We start from the raw sequence: 18,745 nt of genomic DNA on the forward strand, positions 1-18,745 counted from the left end.
CTCTTTACAGTGTACCACCACTGGAACCACTGACTCCTCCATTGACAACGGCAACACCTTTTGCACGAACTGCCTCTGGTTACTTTGCCGATAACAACGATGGTCTATCGGACTCGTTTGCCTCTTCGACTGCTGACCTGTCAGGTCCACGTAAGCTGATACATTGGCTTAAAGATACATATTTTATTTTTCCATGGAACTATCTGTGGCTTGTATTGACTGTCCTAGCACTTTTTCTTTGGATTGGGTTTTTTATTACCTTTTTTCTGTTAATACATGGGCATTTTCTTCCCGAGAGATCAGCGGTTGAACAGGTGGAGGAGGTGTTGAAACCATATTTTTCATCACATAAGGTTCGAAGAGACTTGTCCTTTGTGAACATTTCTGCAGTGCCAATTCCAGATGGGATTGTGTGGGATAAAGTAATGTTTGATATATACGGTTCCACTGAAATAATTCAAATACTGTATGTGCTAAAGTTATCCATGAATGATATAGTCATACCAGGCATTGTATCTGATCATTGCGATGTGAGAACAGTTGACTCAATTATGACATAATTGCAATATTATACAATCTTTGAAAATGAGGATGTTTACCAGTTTTTAAGGACAATTATGGTGACATGTTTTGCTATAATCATTATGGGTAACACTTCATACATAAAGCTAGCAGTCAAAAAACGATATTTGATTATACGCAATGGGAACATTGCCCAACTACCCCACAAGGGAGTTCCAAAACTTATTTTGAAAAATGTAAGTATTTTTCTGGGCATCATCAAAAAAACGCTGAGTCATATTATTTTAAGATAATGTATATATTCGGACTCCTTTGTTTCCCGTTATCAATTGAAGGTTATGAATATTGGTCAAAAAATGTTGATTTGAAAAGTGTTTGGGGAACAAAAAATTGGCAAACCAAGGTTCAAATTATTTTTTTAAATGAAACTGTACAACAGACCAGTTGTTTAGGCTTAGCTACAATCAGAGAATTAAACACTTCCAGTATACCTGTCCCTGCAAAATGTAATAACTGGCAAAAGTACACGAATGCAACTGTTAGTGAGCTTAATGAATGGGTTTAGAATGGTACATTTAACACTTCACTGACGCTTTCAGGCGGGTGGTTATTGTGGCCAATAGATACCAATGGGTGTCATCAACATTTCGTCACCTCCTCGGAGGGTTTCCGGACGAGTAGGTCAGACCCTCGCTATATATCACCAGAACATGCTGAAATAATTACAACATATAGTGTGGGAAAGTTGTGCCAACAGTGGCTAAAATCATCCCCACTAGATGCAGTTAAGACACATCTCACTCTCCTGTCTAATAACACTGATTTTTTGTCAGGCCCTAAGATACCACGTAGGAAGCGTTTCTTGTATGAAGTATATAATTAAATATGGAAACTTTCCCAGCAGGAGGCTGTAGCCCGGTTGAGGCAGATAGATCAGGAAAATCTGAAAAATGCATTAGCTGTTGTGGATAATGGAATTCACACCTTGTCGGACCGGATATATACAATTAACAACATTGTTTCTTCTGCTATAGACATTACACGATCTGATATGTCTTCTTTATATCATGGTCAGAGTCAAACCAGGTCCATTATGCAGTTGGGTTGGACGCTTCAGACACTGAAGGCGGGTCGCGTTCCGTGGTAGCACATCAGTGCTAGGGAAATATTTTTTTCCTTTAATTTGATGTGACAACAACAACTCATGGCTAAGAAGAAAGCGACTTATGTCATGCTCAACATTGAAAAGTTAGAAAGATTGTCTTTTACCATGGCCGCGATTCCCTCAGCAGAGTGGTTGATACACCGGGTTATTAATCTGCCTGTTTCTACATTACAATTCACTTCTTGTTTGAAACATGTTCCGGTAGGCAGATATGAAAAGTTGGGAGATAGTTACATCCATGAGGTGTGGGAGCTTCCCTTCTCGTACAAATGCCTCAATGGCATGAAAGAGGTCTTTCTTAGCGGTAGTGGATGTGAGACTTCAGTCAGCCATTCGATGATTTGTAAGCAGCTGTCCTTGCATGGGGCGTGTAATGCCTCGGTTGCAAACTTGGCTTGCTATCTGAAGGGAGTTCCAGTTCCCTTGATTAAACGCATGTTCAAGGTGCTTTCAAACGGCAGCTACGTCCTCCTCAATAGTGAAGACTATTGTGGCATGCGGGCCGGAATAGTTTACGTTGTTTATGTCACTAAGGTCGTTACTTGCTGCGGGAACGTGTTGTTTCCCCCCACCAAAATTAGAGAGGTAGCGGATATTTGGCCTCACATTGCTACTTCCAAGGTGGATTTTGACAAGTTAAGTAGACTAAAGGCTTTATTGTTTCAGAAGCATATGGGCCTTACATCTGCACGCGAGACCTACGCACTTCAGGTGGCAAGGTCATAGGCGGAAATGCAGTCCTTGTTAAGTACAAACTTTCCAAGACACTTTGGTGAACTCGTGGGACGTATATTTAATGCGTCCAGCACAGCTGGATTAGCTCATTTTTCAAAGCTGTTGGTATTGGTTTTGTTCACACCTTTTCCTCCATATTCGGTTTGATAGCTTCGGCTATTCATTCCATTTTCGGAAGCATTTTTGGGGGATAACTTTGGCTTTATTAGCTGGCGTTTTGCTGTTGCTGCTGTTCTTCCGCAATTGCTGTCCCGCCGCAACAAGGACGAATTTGGGCGCTCCCATCAGCGCAGCTGTGTCGTGAACGCACGATGCAGCACTTTGGAGCAACACTCCTGGAACACTTGGAGTGTGACTGGTCTCTGTCATTCAGACCGGTTTTGGATTGTGTGCAGCCTGTGTTTTGGTGCCGTTGGTGCTCTTTTGAACATGCACTGGACGTTTGCTCTCACAGCAACGCCCCTCAGTGATTGATGCTGATCTGTTGATGTTCTCGTTGAGGGTTCATTACCAGACATGCACTTTCAATTGGTGACGCTTTCCTCGTCACCCAGGGGAGGGCCTCGAGGCACCTTTGCTGGGCCGCGGAGGTCAACCTTTGTTCAGCCTGATAGACACTCTTCATGGGGGGCAAAAGATGGGGGGGCGTGGCCCCTCCGCCCTAAAGGACGGGCTGCCACTGCCGTCAATGCCACCACCATTGACGGCACATCTCTCGTCAACAACAAAGACTGCATTAAAGGTTCAAAGGCCATGTTCCTTGCCTCTGTATTCGTCAGGAGACCAGGATGCTTACAGGAGGGCGCAAAAAGTATCACCTAACGCCCCCAGTTACGTCTCCTAGCAAGGTTTCCAGCCTTTTACCCTCACACCTCTTAGATGAAGATGATTCGGATGAGGAGGGTATTTTTGGAGTGGTCAGCAGCCCTTCCCAGTTAAGGGTTAAGTGCCAAGAATACTCGGATGATGATGATGCTTCATACTATACACAAGGCTATTATGAGCAGCCGGCACTGGTCGGTCTTCCCCATGGGCTTGTTTCTGACTTACAAGCAATGTTGGCGGACTATCAGGAACGTTTTCCAGCTAATCCTTTGTCGGTTCAACAGCCGATACTTCCGCCATCGCCAGCAACTCTGCACTTGCAGCAGCCACATCATGCACCTCAGCCAAGGTCACAGCAGTGTGTTCTCTCCACACCAAGACATCCGGTATCATCCGATGAGGATGCAGAGGAAGGTGAGATACAGCCTGATAATGATGAGTGGGATGATTAAATTATACCGGCTCCTGCTTCTCTTACAGCGCCCATGGTTGATTCCCCACCTGAAGATATAGGTAGCTTGCATAACCTGCTTGAGCGTGCCGCCATGCGGTTCAATCTTCCAATGCCCAAAAACTCAGCAGGACTGCTGACAATATGACTTTAAAGAGCCCCACAGGAAAATGGTCAGAGCTATACCCATCATAGACCATGTTTGGAGCTAGTGTCTGATTATGCAGAATCCGGCAACGGTCCCTGCGGTTCTGTCGCGACTGGATAAGAAATATAAACCAACGAAGGATGCTCCGGCTTGCCTCTCAGGACATCCGAAGCCGGACTCCGTAATATCGCAAGCTGCCCAGCGTCGCTCCAGGAACCCCTCTGTCGTTGACATCACAGCCAGGTAAAGAAGGGAGGCGCTTAGATAACATCAGCAATCATTTCTCCTCCATGTCCGCTATTGTGGTAAGGACGGCCAACTCTCTTGCTCTGCTAGGCAGATACAATCTACAGCTCTGGTTGGATATCCATTCATTAGAGGAGCTTCCAGACACCTCCAAGACAGAAGCTAGGAAAGTTCTGGTAAAGGGCCAACGATCTTCAGCTGTGATAGATTGTGCACTGGATATAGCGGCAATGGGCTTCAGATTGCTCACAGGTTCAGCTGTATTGAGGTGTCAAGGTTGGCTCAAAGCCACCAACTTTCGTCCAGAAGTACAGACTAAAATTCTAGATCTTCCATACGACGGAGAAGCTGTATTTGCCAAGCACGTCGACTATGCCCTTCAAACCATAGAGTCGGATACGGAAGCGGTGAAATCTTTAAGCACTCTGCAATACAGAAAAGTGCGCTTTCGGTGTGCTGGGGCAGAGGTCAACCTTCCTTTCGTGGTGGATACCAACAATATAGGTACCCATCCTATTCTTCCACGTTTCAGCCTTCCAGAACGCGGTACCAGCCAAGGCAACCACCTCCCACAGCATATACCAGACACTACCACAAGAGCAAACAGGGGCGTCAACCTAAAGAATCCGCGCGTAGACAATGACTGTCTAACGGCAAGTCCTATTCATTCTCCTACAATTTATCACGGAATTCTAAAACATCATATCTAACGCTGGCAACAAATAAACAAAGACAAGTGGGTGCTGGATGTCATCTGCTTCGGACACCTGTTGGAATTCACGCAGATCCCCTTCAATGCCTCCATCCCAGATTCGTCAAAAACACCTTTGTTTACTCCGCTTGGAGGTAAGAACCATGCTAAAGAAAGGGGCGATAGTCTGTTCAGCATTCCCAGAGGGGAAAGTGTTTTTACTCCCGCTTCTTTCTCATCCGAAAAAAGTCTAGCCTATGGAGGCCAATCCTGGACTTACGGGAGCTAAACAAGTACCTCAAGAAGCAATCATTTTGGATGGTCACCCTCCAAGAAGTCCTCGAGCTTCTGAACAGAGCAGACTACATGGCCTCTCTGGACCTTCATGACACGTACTTTCATATTTCCATTCATCCACTCCACAGAAAGTACCTGAGGTTTGCGGTCAACGGTGAACATTTCCAGTTCAAGGTCCTTCCCTTTGGCCTACGTTCAGCACTACGAATCTTGACCAAATGTCTAGCGCCATTGGCGGCCTACCTAAGAAGAAACAAACACCAGGTTTTTCCCTACCTCGACGACTGGTTGATAAAAGCTACAGATGTCCAGTCAGCAGAAAACTCAGTCAAGGCTACTTTGCGCCTTTTCAAGAATTTAGGCCTTGCGCTCAACAAAGAAAAATCCTTCCTACAGCCATCCACTCGATTAGCCTTCCTAGGGGCTATCTTAGACACTCAACGAGCCAAAGCCTATCCAGCGCCGGACAGACAAACAAGGCTAATACAGCTGGCAAGGTGCATCCGAAGAAAAAGGTGTCTTTCGGTTCGGCAGTACAAGTTCTTGCTGGGCATAATGTCGTCATGTATAAGCCTCATTCCATTTTGCCACATGCGAATGTGCCCAGTTCAGGAAGAATTGGACAGGCAATGGATGCAAGCATGAGAATCCTTTGAGGATACCATCCTCGTAACACCACGCATGGTCCATTCTCTGGATTGGTGGACGAATCCCGAAAACATTTCCAAAGGACTCAGCTTCTTGGCGCGAGTTCCTCCAATGATTATAACTATGGATGCATCGCTCACAAGATGGGGCGCATGCTTGCAGGACCTTCGGGTGAGCGGCACGTAGCCACCCTCTCACCGTTTGTTCCACATAAATCTTCTCGAGCTGAGAGTGGTCTATTATGCCTTGCAAGCCTTCCTTCCAAGGATATGAGAGTCCGCAGTGCTTGTCAGCACAGATAATACCACCATAATTCACTACTTAATCAAGCAGGGAGGAACAGGTTCTCACATACTCTTGAGATGCATAAACCATCTGGAAATGGTGCATTCACCACTCAATCCACATAACTTCGGAGCATGTCCCAGGCCTACAGAGTACCATCACAGATTCGCTAAGCAGATTGGCGACATCCTCCCACGAGTGGGAGTTAGACCAGGGAACGCTAGATTGAATATTCGACCAGTGGGGCAAACCGAGTCTGGACCTATTTGCATCCTCCCGGAACGCCAAATACTGACATTATGCAAGTTGGCATCACCAAAAGGGATCATGGGGGGATGCATTTTCGATAGCATGGTCAGGGATCTATGCGTACACTTTTCCTCCGATTCCTCTCCTCGCAAGGGTGATCAGGAAGATTAAGTCGGAACCCTGCCAGCTGATCCTCATAGCTCCAGCGTGACCGCGTCAACCGTGGTACACGGAGTTGCTTCTCCTGTCGGCCTCTCCACCCATCAGACTCAGACCAATCCCAGAGCTGCTTACCATCAATCGGGGGCAAGTAAGGCACCCGGACCCCAAGTCTCTCAGTTTGCACGCTTGGCTCATAAGTACAAATAATTTGGCCATCTAGATCTACTTTCTGAGTGCAGAGAGGTGCAAGCTAACACACATGCAGCTAGCACCAACAAATCTTACCAACTAAAATGGAAATGATTTTGTGTATGGTGCGAAACTCAAAATATGCACCCTCTCTCCTCTGCAGCTGGCATGTTCCAATTAGGCCATTCCTCAATCAGAGTCCATTTAGCTGCCATCTCTAGATACAGAAGAGTACCAGGCAAACAATCCCTATGCTCTCTCAGATTAATAAAGCAATTTCTCAACGGTCTCTTCAGATCTTTTCCTCCAGTAAAGCCTCTGCCGCCGGCATGGCAACTAAACATCGTCCTTGGCCAGCTTATGAATGAGCCTTTTGAGCCGATTCACAGGGCGGACATCAAGTACCTCACTTGGAAAGCAGCTCTCCTTCTCGCCCTTACTTCGGTGCGCAGAGTTAGTGAAATTCAAGCTTTCATTATACAATAACCCTTTCTGCAGTTCAGACGGGATAGAGTCATCCTGCACACCAGTCCTAAATTCGTTCCTAAAGTGCCTTCGAAGTTCCATCTGAACGAGCCGGTGGTGCTCAAAACTTTCTTCCCGAACCCCTCAAACTGCTGCGGAAAGAACTCTCCATTCACTCAACCTTAAAAGATAAAATTCTATCTGGACAGAACAACATCGTTCACGCAGTCCACTCAGTTATTTGTAGCGTTCAGTGCTGCTAGAAAAGGTAACTCGATAATGAAACAGACTACATCCTGATGGATTAAAGACACAATCATATTCTGCCATCAGGAAGCAGGAACACCATTGAACAGAAGTGTAAGAGCGCATTCTACCAGAGCTATGTCTGCATCCTGTGCACTGTTTGCTGGTGTATCAATTAAAGACATCTGTCGTGCTGCGACATGGAGGATAACTCACACCTTCACGCAGCATTACTTCCTGGACACGGAGTCACTTCGGGATGCAGCTGTTGGCCAAGCGGTCCTTCGAAACCTGTTCCAATGAAGGTGAGCTAAAATAATTATTTCCCTCCATCTGCTTCTTTTCTGCTATATCACATTTTCTTTAATATAATAATGTAGATCATAATATGTACATACGCTTCTTGCTATCATGCCAGTTCGCATTTCAGAGTGCTGTGCTACGTTTTGTAGGATGAAAATGTGTTATCCACTACTTACTATTCTGATTCAAACATGTGAATCTATGAAAGCTCCAATACTGGAGTAAGAAACAAGTTACTTACCTGTAACTGTAGTTCTCCAGTATTGGAAACTTTAATAGATTCACATGTGACCCACCCTTCCTCCCCTGAGGAGCTCACCTTCATTTCCCTCAGTCCTAGATCCATTATTGCACTTGTGCTTGGAAAATCTGAGGGAAATCAGCTCCTCACAGGAGGGTTCTAGAGGGTGGTGAATGCTGATTGGTCTCTTAAGTTTGGTCCTTTTTTTTTTATAAAATGACTATGAGATGTTACTAAATTAAGAGGCCTAGTGCCTCTGAGCTTTACATGCAACTGAATATGGTTTTTGTATTATACCGGGGACTCCCATCTCGACGACGGGGAATGATTCAAGCATGTGTATCTATGAAAGTTTCCAATATTGACGAACTACAGTTACAGGTAAGTAACTTGTTTCTTCTTTGTGTCATCAAGTTAATGTTCTGTATATGTAGCTCAAACAATTAGAAGAACCCCTGCCTAGAATAACACTGGATAAATTCTACCTTAACCCACCTTTTAATGACTTTTACTTGGGTGAAGTATGGATTACTATGAACAAGAGTTAGGTGAGATTTGAAAGCAGTGCAATTCAGTCTGCTTGCAATTGATCTCCAACATAGTTCTTGTGACAAGACTTGCACAGATATAGTTCTCAACTCCTTGAGATGACATGTGACAGCACAAATGAGCCTCTCTACTACCGCTTGATCCACATGTATTCCCTTTGTTTTGGTTTCCAAGGTGTGCTACCTATTAATAATGTAACTAATTTGGACATGCCAGTCCTCCTCAGTCGTCCTCTATCACTTTGCAGGGTCTGTACTTTGGAAATAAGTGGGTGTATGTTTTGTGGGCAGGGGAATAGTGGGTGTACCCTTGGATGTGGGAGTACCAAATGCGAGGTTAGGGACTAATCCCCAGGGATCCATCACCAAAAACACAGACCTTGGAGCAACAAAATAGTCCATCATACACTTTCAACAGCTAAGGCAGTACTGTAGTTGAATCCAGGCATGAGGATGGGGCACTCCACATTCGAAAGTACGTGGTACACCCTCCAGCTCCTCTTCCACCCCTCTGCGTGTGGTATTGGAGTCCTGCCTCAGTGATATCTCTAGCCATCCCACAGTAATGCTGGAGTGCAGAACAGGTCTCGATTTGTATCCTGCCTCTCCCACCTGACTGAGACATCTTGTCTCTCTTGTGCAATAGTGTCAGGGTCTGGGCAAAGACCTTAGCGTTATTTGCCAATCTATTGCCAGCTGTGCTGTCTTCCCTCTATCTTCATGGGAGATCTGTCGGGAGGACTTCGTCCAACCTCAGGATATTAAACAGAAGCTTTGCTGCAACCATTTTCAGTTGGTTCAAGATGGCCCTCAGCTGTATGATACTCCCCTGGTTCTGTGGAATTCTGTGATGGTGGGAAAGAATCTGCTTTTCTGGAGGGTCAAGGCAGAAAGGTCCTGGTACAGCTCGAGCTTGTGGCCTTGGAATTGTACAGGGTGAGTGTCCCTAAACCAGTGCAAGATAGTTTCCTTGAGCTGAAAGTCAAGGACACATGCTAAGATGTCTGTTGCAGGATTCTCATTGGTGCCAACGCTGTTTACTCTATGGACTCGATCCAGATGCATGTTGGTCTCCACAGCTGAGTTTAGGATTTGGCGGAAGAGTGCCAAGACATAGTCCATTATATCTGTTCCATCCTCTCCCTTTGGTGCCCCAGGATACAAATGTTATTTATTTATTTTATTTCTGTGGCAGCGGTTTTCAAGGTTCTCTGCATGGGCATGTAGGTTTGTTTGCTGTTCTTTCAAGCAGAGGACCTCTTACCGCAAGTGCTCAAGTTCCTCACTATTTCATTATCTTCAAGCGTAGATATTCACTTCTGCGAGGTCATGTTTGACTTCTGTGTTTGACTTCTGTGAGGGCTTGCAAGAGTTCTTGCTTAACTAACTAAATATCCTGTTTCTGGGAGGCAAAGAGCGCCTAGTTAGCAGGGCTACTTCCTCCCGCCTTTCTTCACAGGTGTGGTTTGTTGAGTCTGTTGGCTATCATCTGTGGCACTCATTGCGCATCTGAGCATATACTTTCGGCTGCAGTCCTTGTTTCCCCCTTGCCGGTGCCATACTAGGCGGTCCCCCTCAGGGACTAGCAGACATCCAATTAGCAGATGTGTAGAGGGGGTTCTACAGGTGCCGATCCACTTCTACCACTTCAGTCACAGCACACCCCGTCTTTAACAGCCCAGCAGATCTCTTGTCTGTGGCGTACTGCTCATTGCTATTTTCCCTGTTAGTATGGGTATCAAAGTATGAGGGTATCAAAGAATGAGGTATGAGCAGAAGCACATGGGTACACCTCTAGTGTCCATCAGGTTGCCCTACTGCTATACAGGGCCAAGCATCTCCGTCCTTTCACGTTGTGCGCTGAGGCCAGTGACAGTCCAGTCCAATACTTTGACCTTCTCAGTTGTGCATGTCAGAGCTGAAAACACACACTTCTCAGGGAGAATGCTGGCAGAGGCCTCACACTCCCTCCAGTTACAGCCGTCGCAGAAATCAGGAGTCGCCAGCGCTCACTCCCCCACTGTGGCACAGGGTAATGGTAGTTGAGAAGCTACCTGCTGTCCGCAACCATTGCAGCTCTCTCCTTGGGGCGTGTCACTCCCATCACAGGCCTCACTCCTCTATTCCCTGAGGCAGCTTCACTTTCACTGGGCACTGAATCGGTATCTCTGTGCTGTGTTGTAAGCGGTTTAACTCATCATGTGGTAATGCAAGTCTGGCACCATGTGGTCCCTGGTACACACTCAAGGCTGTCAAGAATCCAGTTCCAGTTTGTGGCGGTTCCCTCTGGTGTGGCACTGCGATGCCAGCCCTTCCGAGTGGCACCGACACCAGCGGGAAGCAATCACGCGGTCTTTTCCACTTTGCCTCTTTTAGAATTTAACATACCTTGCGGCAGCCATCATCTTGGTCCGCAGAGCTTCTTGTCACCACATCCAAGCCACCAGCTTCATCTGAGTGCATAGAGGCAACATGCCGGCTCCAAACTTCAACAGGCGCCTACTGGAGAGCTCCAGCTCTTACCTACTACATTTCAGAGTCCCAAAACCGGGAGGAGTGGCTATTGATCGCTGCGGGCGGCTGGCAGAGCCAAACGGTGCATTCTGTGTAACTGCCATTTTGGCCCAGCCACTGAAATACTATATTCAAACTCATGCTCTCCCAGATTCAAAGTGCTGTAAGAACCCAATGTCATCTGGACCTATTGGCCTAAAGACACAAATTTAGCTCGGAATGGTTTACTTTCTTTTTTAATACTGTAGGTATTTGAAGTTATCGTGTTCTCTGAAGAGGGAATCTTAAGCAGGATGTTCCCTTTTTCATTCCTGGGTGAACGATTGAATCTAAAGTTCTAACATAGCTTTGCTTAGATATAACTGTTATGGTACTGTAGAGTCCTGCTAACTGGATAAAGGATTACAGTGGCTTATAATACACCACTGGTGATAACTCTTCTACATCAAAGTACATTAAGTATCAGTGGGGTGGGGGTGTTCTGTTTAAGATTACTAGTCAGTCCTCTGGTAAAGTTAGGTGACTGTACTCTTTGGCATCAAGAGAGCAGTAAGTAAGTTGAGTGGTGGTAGGATATGAGGAGATAGTTTGCCTTTGTGTCCTTCCAGGAGATCTCCTTAGGATATCTTGTAGTATGTAACCGAACACTGAAAATTACCCAGGAAACACATTTTTCCTATCCAGTAAGGTGCAATATAGGATTACTGTTGAGTCTTCTACTAAACTTGCAAAATAGTTGGAAACATTACTGGGATTGGGTGTTGGTCTTGACCCTTTCTGCTGGGCCATTCCCAAAACTTTTGCCTTGACTCTCCTGTTTTCTGAACCCGTTATTGGTGGCGTTTAGGTCTCTGCGTACTTTACCACTGCTAACCAGTGCTAAAGCGCTTATGCTACCACCTTTGAACATAAAAACATTTTCTTACACCTGACTGGCACATTTAATTTACTTTTAAGTCCCTATTGAAGTGGTACTACATTTACCCGGGGCATGTAAATTAAATGCAGTAGTGGTCCTGCAGCACTGATGGTGTCACCCACTTAGGCAGCCTTTCAAACATGTCTCAGGCCTGCTATTGCAGCCTTTGTGTGCAGTTTTAAACTCCCATTTCGGCATGACGCAATAAACCTTTTGTCAGTCCTAAAGCCCTACTCAGCCAAGAGGGTATTTAAAAAGTTGGGCATGCACTTTTTTTAAATGTATGTGCGGGTAGTGAAAACCTCATAAATTAATTTTTCACTACTACAAGGCTGACCTCTTCCATAGGATAGCATTGTGTTACCTTATTACATTTAATAAGTGATAACTTTTAAATGGGAGCATTTAGAAATATCAAGTTTGGTGTCTGAAGAATTGTAACTTAAACCTCTCTTTTATGGTAAAGTTGGATTGTAAGCTGCAATTCAGAAAATGGCACTATTAGAAAGTTAGCATTTCCTGGCCCTAACCATTTGGTGCCTGCAGCCTGTATCCTGGGTCATGAATAGGAATAGCTGGCAATTGGTCTTTGTGTGCTACTCCCAGGCAATGAGACTAAGGGGGAATACGTGTTGACAAGATGGGCTATCTCTGACTTGATAAGGAGGAGTAGCTGTTACTTCCACAGTTGCATATCACAAAGACAAACCTCAGTACACTCACAAAGTTTTCACACTAGTCTTTTTTTTTTGTTGCCCCCAGGCAAGTTGGGGGCAGGGAGTCAGAAAATTTCAGACACCTCTGTAGGGGACGGTTCTAGAAGATTCTCCCACTTCAAAGTGGGCGCCAGGTATAAATATTGGACCCTCAGGCCCAACTATTCAGTATACTCCTGGACCTGTGGATAGTACAGAAGGGCAACACCCTACTGCTCTGCTGGTTGTGGCCTTCCTTCCTTGCTTGCTGAGAAGAGAAGGAAGATTGGCACCAGTCCCATCCTCTCCGACTGTGTGACTTTAAGGGTCAGATGACTGACCACCTGTTTGAATTTTAGGGACATAACCACTAGCCAAATTTCTTACTAGGGGTAAGTGTACAATAATATATTTTTCTTAGTAGTTGGGAATGCATTCACCTGAGCATGTGGATGTGTGAGAAAGTCCTTCATTTCTCCTGCTGCTGCAAAGAGTCTATTTGAGGAGGACTATCTCCTTTCAATGCAGCAGATATTTACTCTTCTGCCAGGTGCCTGTTAGAAAGACTCTGTATGTTGAACAAGTGACACAGTATGATTGACATTCTGTCTATCTCATCCCATCCCATAGAAGGTGACCTTGCATCAACACAACAGACAACTTCGCTCTTACTTTTTTGTGGGTATTATACATACTGGTTGTGTTTGCGGTCTCAAGTAGAATTAAGTTGAATTAAAGGACTGCACACAAAGGCTAGTAACCTTGATAATTTGCTCTGAATTACGGTATATTTCTGTGCTAAATGGATTCTTACATGGACCACCAAGATCCCCTTTAACAAATTACAAGAATATCAGCTAAGCATTCATCGGCACAGCTTCAGGGTGGGTAAATGTAAACATGCACTTTGACCAGACTGAGTTTTTTCCGCCACGTAAGGATCTGCAAGGGGAGAAAGCCTTGTACCAATTTCATGTGCATTCATTAATTAGTTCTCTAGGCATTCATGTAGCTGCCTCTATGTCAAATAGGCACAGTGACCTTAAGCCTAACAGCGAGGCTCCATTCAAACCGAAAACGTATAAGAAAGGTGGTCCGCTGTTACGCGGCAGACAGTTCTTTTGCTGCTACATAAAACTACCAGTTTTGTTGAATGCAAATGTCTGGTGCATTTTTATCATTAGATTAGGCAGCGACAGAGGCAATAGTTTTATATACAGAAAGAGTAAAATAAGCATGTGTGTTTGTGTCTAACTTTTACACAGTGGCTTGTCTATATGTATTTCAGGTTAAAGAATTGAACCATGTCCTAGAAGCTGAAAAATCAAGTAGGACTGATTTGGAGATGTATGTAGCTGTTCTGAATACTCAGAAATCTGTTCTACAAGAAGATGCAGAGAAATTGCGGAAAGAACTCCATGAAGGTTAGACATTAGCTATTCACGTTTTGCACAGACCACTTATATATTTATGTTTCTAAGTTCTGTCTGCAGATTCTTCACCATTTGAATCCTCCAAGTTGCCTGATCTGAATAAGCTTCAGTAGCTCCTAAATACCGCTAGGTGGTGCCAACAGCCGCCTTTGCAGCTCTGTCCTGCTGAGGAGCTGACAACACAAAACCACATATAGGTGCCAGCTGTGGTCACTAATGTCTCTTCCTTTTTTCTGTGTTGTTTGATGGGGCTATTTAATGAGGTCTTCCACTTCCCATCTGAGTTGAACAAAAAAAATATATATATTCTCTTCCAGGGGATCCTCATCAATAGCCATAAGCACTGAATTATTCCCACCCACGTGTGGGGACCCCGGAGCACATAACACACACACACACACATATATGTATATATATATATGTATATATATATGTATATATATATACACATACACACACACACATATCTGTATTATTATAAAGGTAAAAAACATGTCTAATTTTCATTGGGTTTTCCTTTAATAAATCACAAAAAACGCCAGAATTTCTGAAACTCAGAAAGAAAGGAGGCATAGATAATAATACTGTGTTTTATTTAAGAGAAAACTGTAATGAAAAACAGACACAATAGGCTGCATTCAGATAAGCATGGTAAAGCAAATAAATGGCACTGTGCCTTTAAGGCCTCAGAGACCTCCAGTATCCCACCATGCCTCAGAGGTCAAAGAAAGATGACAGCTAGGTGGCAGTTAAACCAGTTCTTTTTTCCAGCTCCTTTAGATACGATACCCTGAGCACTTGCTCCTCAGATTTTTGTGAATAAAAGTGATTTGTTTCTCACACAAATTCAAAAGCAATTGACTTAACTCGATGTTTTAAAGTACATTTTCTTCTTTTAAACAATTTTTGTGACTGAAAACTAAAGTTTTTATCAATCAAAATGCCATCTCTCCTTAACAAATGCCAATCTCAGACCCTCATTCAGTCTGCATTCCTTTTTTACCACCTTCTCATAATCCTGAGACATGCCATCATTGTTAAACCCTGTCAAGAAGAACTCTCGCGGACAGAGAAAAGAGCAGACTTCATGTGCTTCAAGAGAGGAGAGGTGAGACCTTATTGTGGCCTGGCTGGGGGAGGGGTCAAAAACCTCCTTTACAGAGCCCTCCTCTCTGGAAAATCAAGGAAGGTCAAAAGAAAAACTACGTTTCTTGCCTGAATCAACAGGTAGGAGAAAAGAAGTACCGATCTGTTCCCTGTCAGCACCAGGACGACGTCAAGAGGGCCAGTCCGACAAACATCAACGTCGACAAGACCGGTGTCTGAGAAGTCGCCGGCAGGGCATGGGCAATCAACATCAAGAGTTCCACCCCAGTCTACGTCAACACAACCGATGTCTCATAAGTCTCAGTCGAAACATGGTCACTCGACGTCGAGACAACCTACATCATCGGCGACAGGCTCTCTGACGCCACAAGATATGTCGACTGCACAGTGCTCAACACTGAGGCAACCAACGTCTGTTCCACCTGCTGAGGTTCCAATATCGATGGTGGGAGAAGGTCTATGTCCGGTACTATTGACGTCTAGTCAGAGTCGACAGAGGCAGACCCAGGTTCATGTCGCAACCAAGATTCTCGACGTTGAGAAGCAGATCTCTTTTGTCAGAGATCTGATCCATTCATTATGAGACAGAACCAGGGGCAGATAAGACCCCACTACAATCTCCGCGTCTCCCTCGACGAAATCGCACTCCAGGTTCGGAATATTCAAGAGCCGATTCCCATCCATAACACCTACAACTGCGCATACACCATCAAGGACACCACGCAGGTCTAGGAGTCCACTCACAGGGAGAACAACAAGTGAACACCCACGATCTCATAGATCTCCATCTAGATCTACACATACCAAGTCTTAGTCCAGGTCATGTAACCATTACTGTTCCAGGTCTCGAAGAAGAAGGTATAGATCACCCTCTTGGTCTTAGACTTCTCGTTCCTCCATAAGAGACTATTCACCACCACGGTCTGTCTCCCCTCCACCTAGAGTTTCCCCTGTGGGCGACCTGGTTACATTCAATGATGTCCTCATCAGAGGGGCGACAAAGCTAAACAATGACATTGCAACACCTGTGTCTACTTTGTCAATCATTTTTTAAATTCTCCCTCATAGGTCTTCTTCCAGACCACTACTACCTTTAGTACCCGGCCTCCTTGAACCTGCCATGCAGATTTTTCTTACTCCAGCATCTGTTCAAGCTGTACCATCAAGACTCCAGATCCTCCGATCAGATCCTCCCCCATATTCGGTGATTGTGGCAGCTGCAAAAAAGACTTGTGCCACTGCTTCATCATCAACAGCACCGCTGGTTAAAGATAGTAGGTTTTCACAGAAACTGCCTAAACAATACCGACAAGGTTTTCAGGAAATCTTAGAAGAGGATGGTCTAGTGGGAAACCAGATCATTAGCACAGAGGCTGATGCCTCCAATTTCTCCGCTCATGGTTATTCTAACAGCATCACTACGAGACGTTTATCATGGCTAAGACTTAAAGGATTGAAACCTGAAGCTCAACAGAGACCATCAAATCTTCCCTTCAACTGATCGTCTCTTTTTGGTAAACACCGATGAGGAAACGGGCAGAATGAAAACAGAAGCAGACACACTCAAGGCTGTGGGCCAGGAAAAACGGAAAGAGTTCAGAAGAATATACAGGCCCTTTGGCCAATACCATGTGCAACAGAGGGTTCAAACCCCTCACTGGGTGCCACAACAATATGGTCGGTCGCATCACTATCATCAACAACCAGGAAGGGGAAGAAATACTCCGTCTTTCTGCTTCCTCCTCCAGAGGACAGTCAAAACAATGAGTCCCAGCTTCCCTCTTCTCTGTCTCCCGCTCCGGTGGGGGCGAAGCATTACCAAGCATATAAAAGTGGCTCGAAATAACAAACGACAAATGAGTTTTGAACATTGTTCAGAATGGTCACGCACTCAAGATCAAATCCCCTCCACCAGAAGTACCACCGAAAGCAACATTCCACTATCAACACAGTTTGTTGCGAAAGAAAGTAGACATGTTACTACAAAAAGAAACAGTAGAGGAGGAGCTACTCTCGCACTGGGGCACAGGAGTCTACTCACGTTATTTCCTGGTCCAGGAAAAAGGCCCGTCTCAAGAATACCGGCTGAAATTAGATCTACAACACCCAAAAAGAATTCATGATGCTTGCTCCTCATCAGATTTACCCCCAACTCCATCAGGGGGGACTGATGTGCTCCACAGACCTTTAGGATACCTACTTCCATATTCCAATTGCAGGAAAAGATCAAAAGTATCTGCGCTTCAGGATACCATCCAAGCACTACCAGTACAAAGTCTTACCCTTCGGCCTAAAATCAGCCCCTCAAACATTCTAGAAATGCATGGCATTAGTTGCTGCACATGTGAGAATGAAGCAAATTTTCGTGTATTCATACCTAGACGACTGGCTGATCAAAAGTGCCTTTCCAGAACTAGCACGACAACATTATCAGGTTTGCCTCCAAACTCTGCAACTCTGGGCTTACAGATCAACATAAAGAAATCCACACAGATACCAGCTCAAAGCATCCATTATTTAGGAGCGACACTGGATACAAACCACGCAAGAATGTATCCTTCGCAGGAAAGATCCTACTCAATCGTCATGAAATGTCGAATTCTCCTCTGCACTCCGTGCATATCAGCCAGACAAGTGGCATTGCTACTGAGGTCAATGGCGTCCTGCATTGTCCCAATGCCAGGCTGCACATGAGACCTCTACAGCAAGTCCTGGAGGATCAGTGGTCTCAATATTCCAACCAATGGGACGACAAGATACTTCTCACAAGGTAAGTCAAACAATCCCTCCGATGGTGGATGCAGAAACAGTATTTATTGGTAGGAGATTATCCTTTTCATCAAGAACCTCTGACACAAACTTTGACCACAGATGCATCCTTTCAGGGTTAGGAGGCTCACAAGAGTCCCTTACAAGTTCAGGGCCTGACAAGGAACAACTTTATCACATAAACATGTTGGCACTCAGAGCAGCCCATCTAGCACTGAAATCCCTCTATCCTTCCATTCAGGCGAACTCTCTGCTTGTTCAGACGGACAAAACCACCACTATGTAATATTTGAACTAGCAAGGAGGGACCCGTTCACGGACCCTGTTGTTGGAAGTGCAAGCAAATAGACCTGTTCGCAGCTTCGCATTCAGGTTTTACCATCCAGGGACAAGAGGCAATGCCCTTTTGATTAACTGGTCAGAAAGTTTTCTGTAAGTGGTTCCTCCCATTCCTCTAATTCCGAAGGTCATCAAGTTCTACAGAGCCAGGACCAAGATGATCCTAATAGCCGCTGCCTGGCCTCACCAGTGGTGGTACATGGACCTACTTAAACTCTCAGAGAAACCACACATGAGATTGCCGTGCAGACCGGATCTCCATCACAAAATCGGGGGAAAAATACTCCAGCCCAACCTTCCTTTCTTGAGCTTGACAGCATGGCTCCTGAATTCCTCCAATATGGCCATTTATGTATTTCGCAGGAATGCTTAGATAGTCTCAAGGAGTCCAAAAGACCATTGATGAGATGCACATATGCGTTTAAATGGAAAATATTTGATATATGGTGCATGGAGAATAATTTCCATCCAATTCTGGGGCAGGAGTATGTAATTTTACCTTACCGCCTGCATTTGGCACATCTATCTATTCAGGCTATCTGTGCAAAAGAGC

General features: G+C 45.0%; 1 protein-coding gene across 3 annotated transcripts in view; it reads left to right on the top strand.

Annotated features, from left to right (window-relative positions):
* The window catches only part of RABEP1 (rabaptin, RAB GTPase binding effector protein 1), a 749,444-nt gene that overhangs the window by 260,861 nt on the left and 469,838 nt on the right, over positions 1 to 18,745 (top strand). For all 3 annotated transcript variants that reach the window (XM_069226667.1, XM_069226669.1, XM_069226668.1), the window contains exon 6: positions 13,833 to 13,968. In XM_069226667.1, coding sequence (XP_069082768.1) covers positions 13,833 to 13,968 — 136 coding nt within the window. The remainder of the gene's footprint in view (positions 1 to 13,832; positions 13,969 to 18,745) is intronic.

This window comes from Pleurodeles waltl, chromosome 3_2 (genome assembly GCF_031143425.1).
Source record: "Pleurodeles waltl isolate 20211129_DDA chromosome 3_2, aPleWal1.hap1.20221129, whole genome shotgun sequence".
Lineage (NCBI taxonomy): Eukaryota > Metazoa > Chordata > Amphibia > Caudata > Salamandridae > Pleurodeles > Pleurodeles waltl.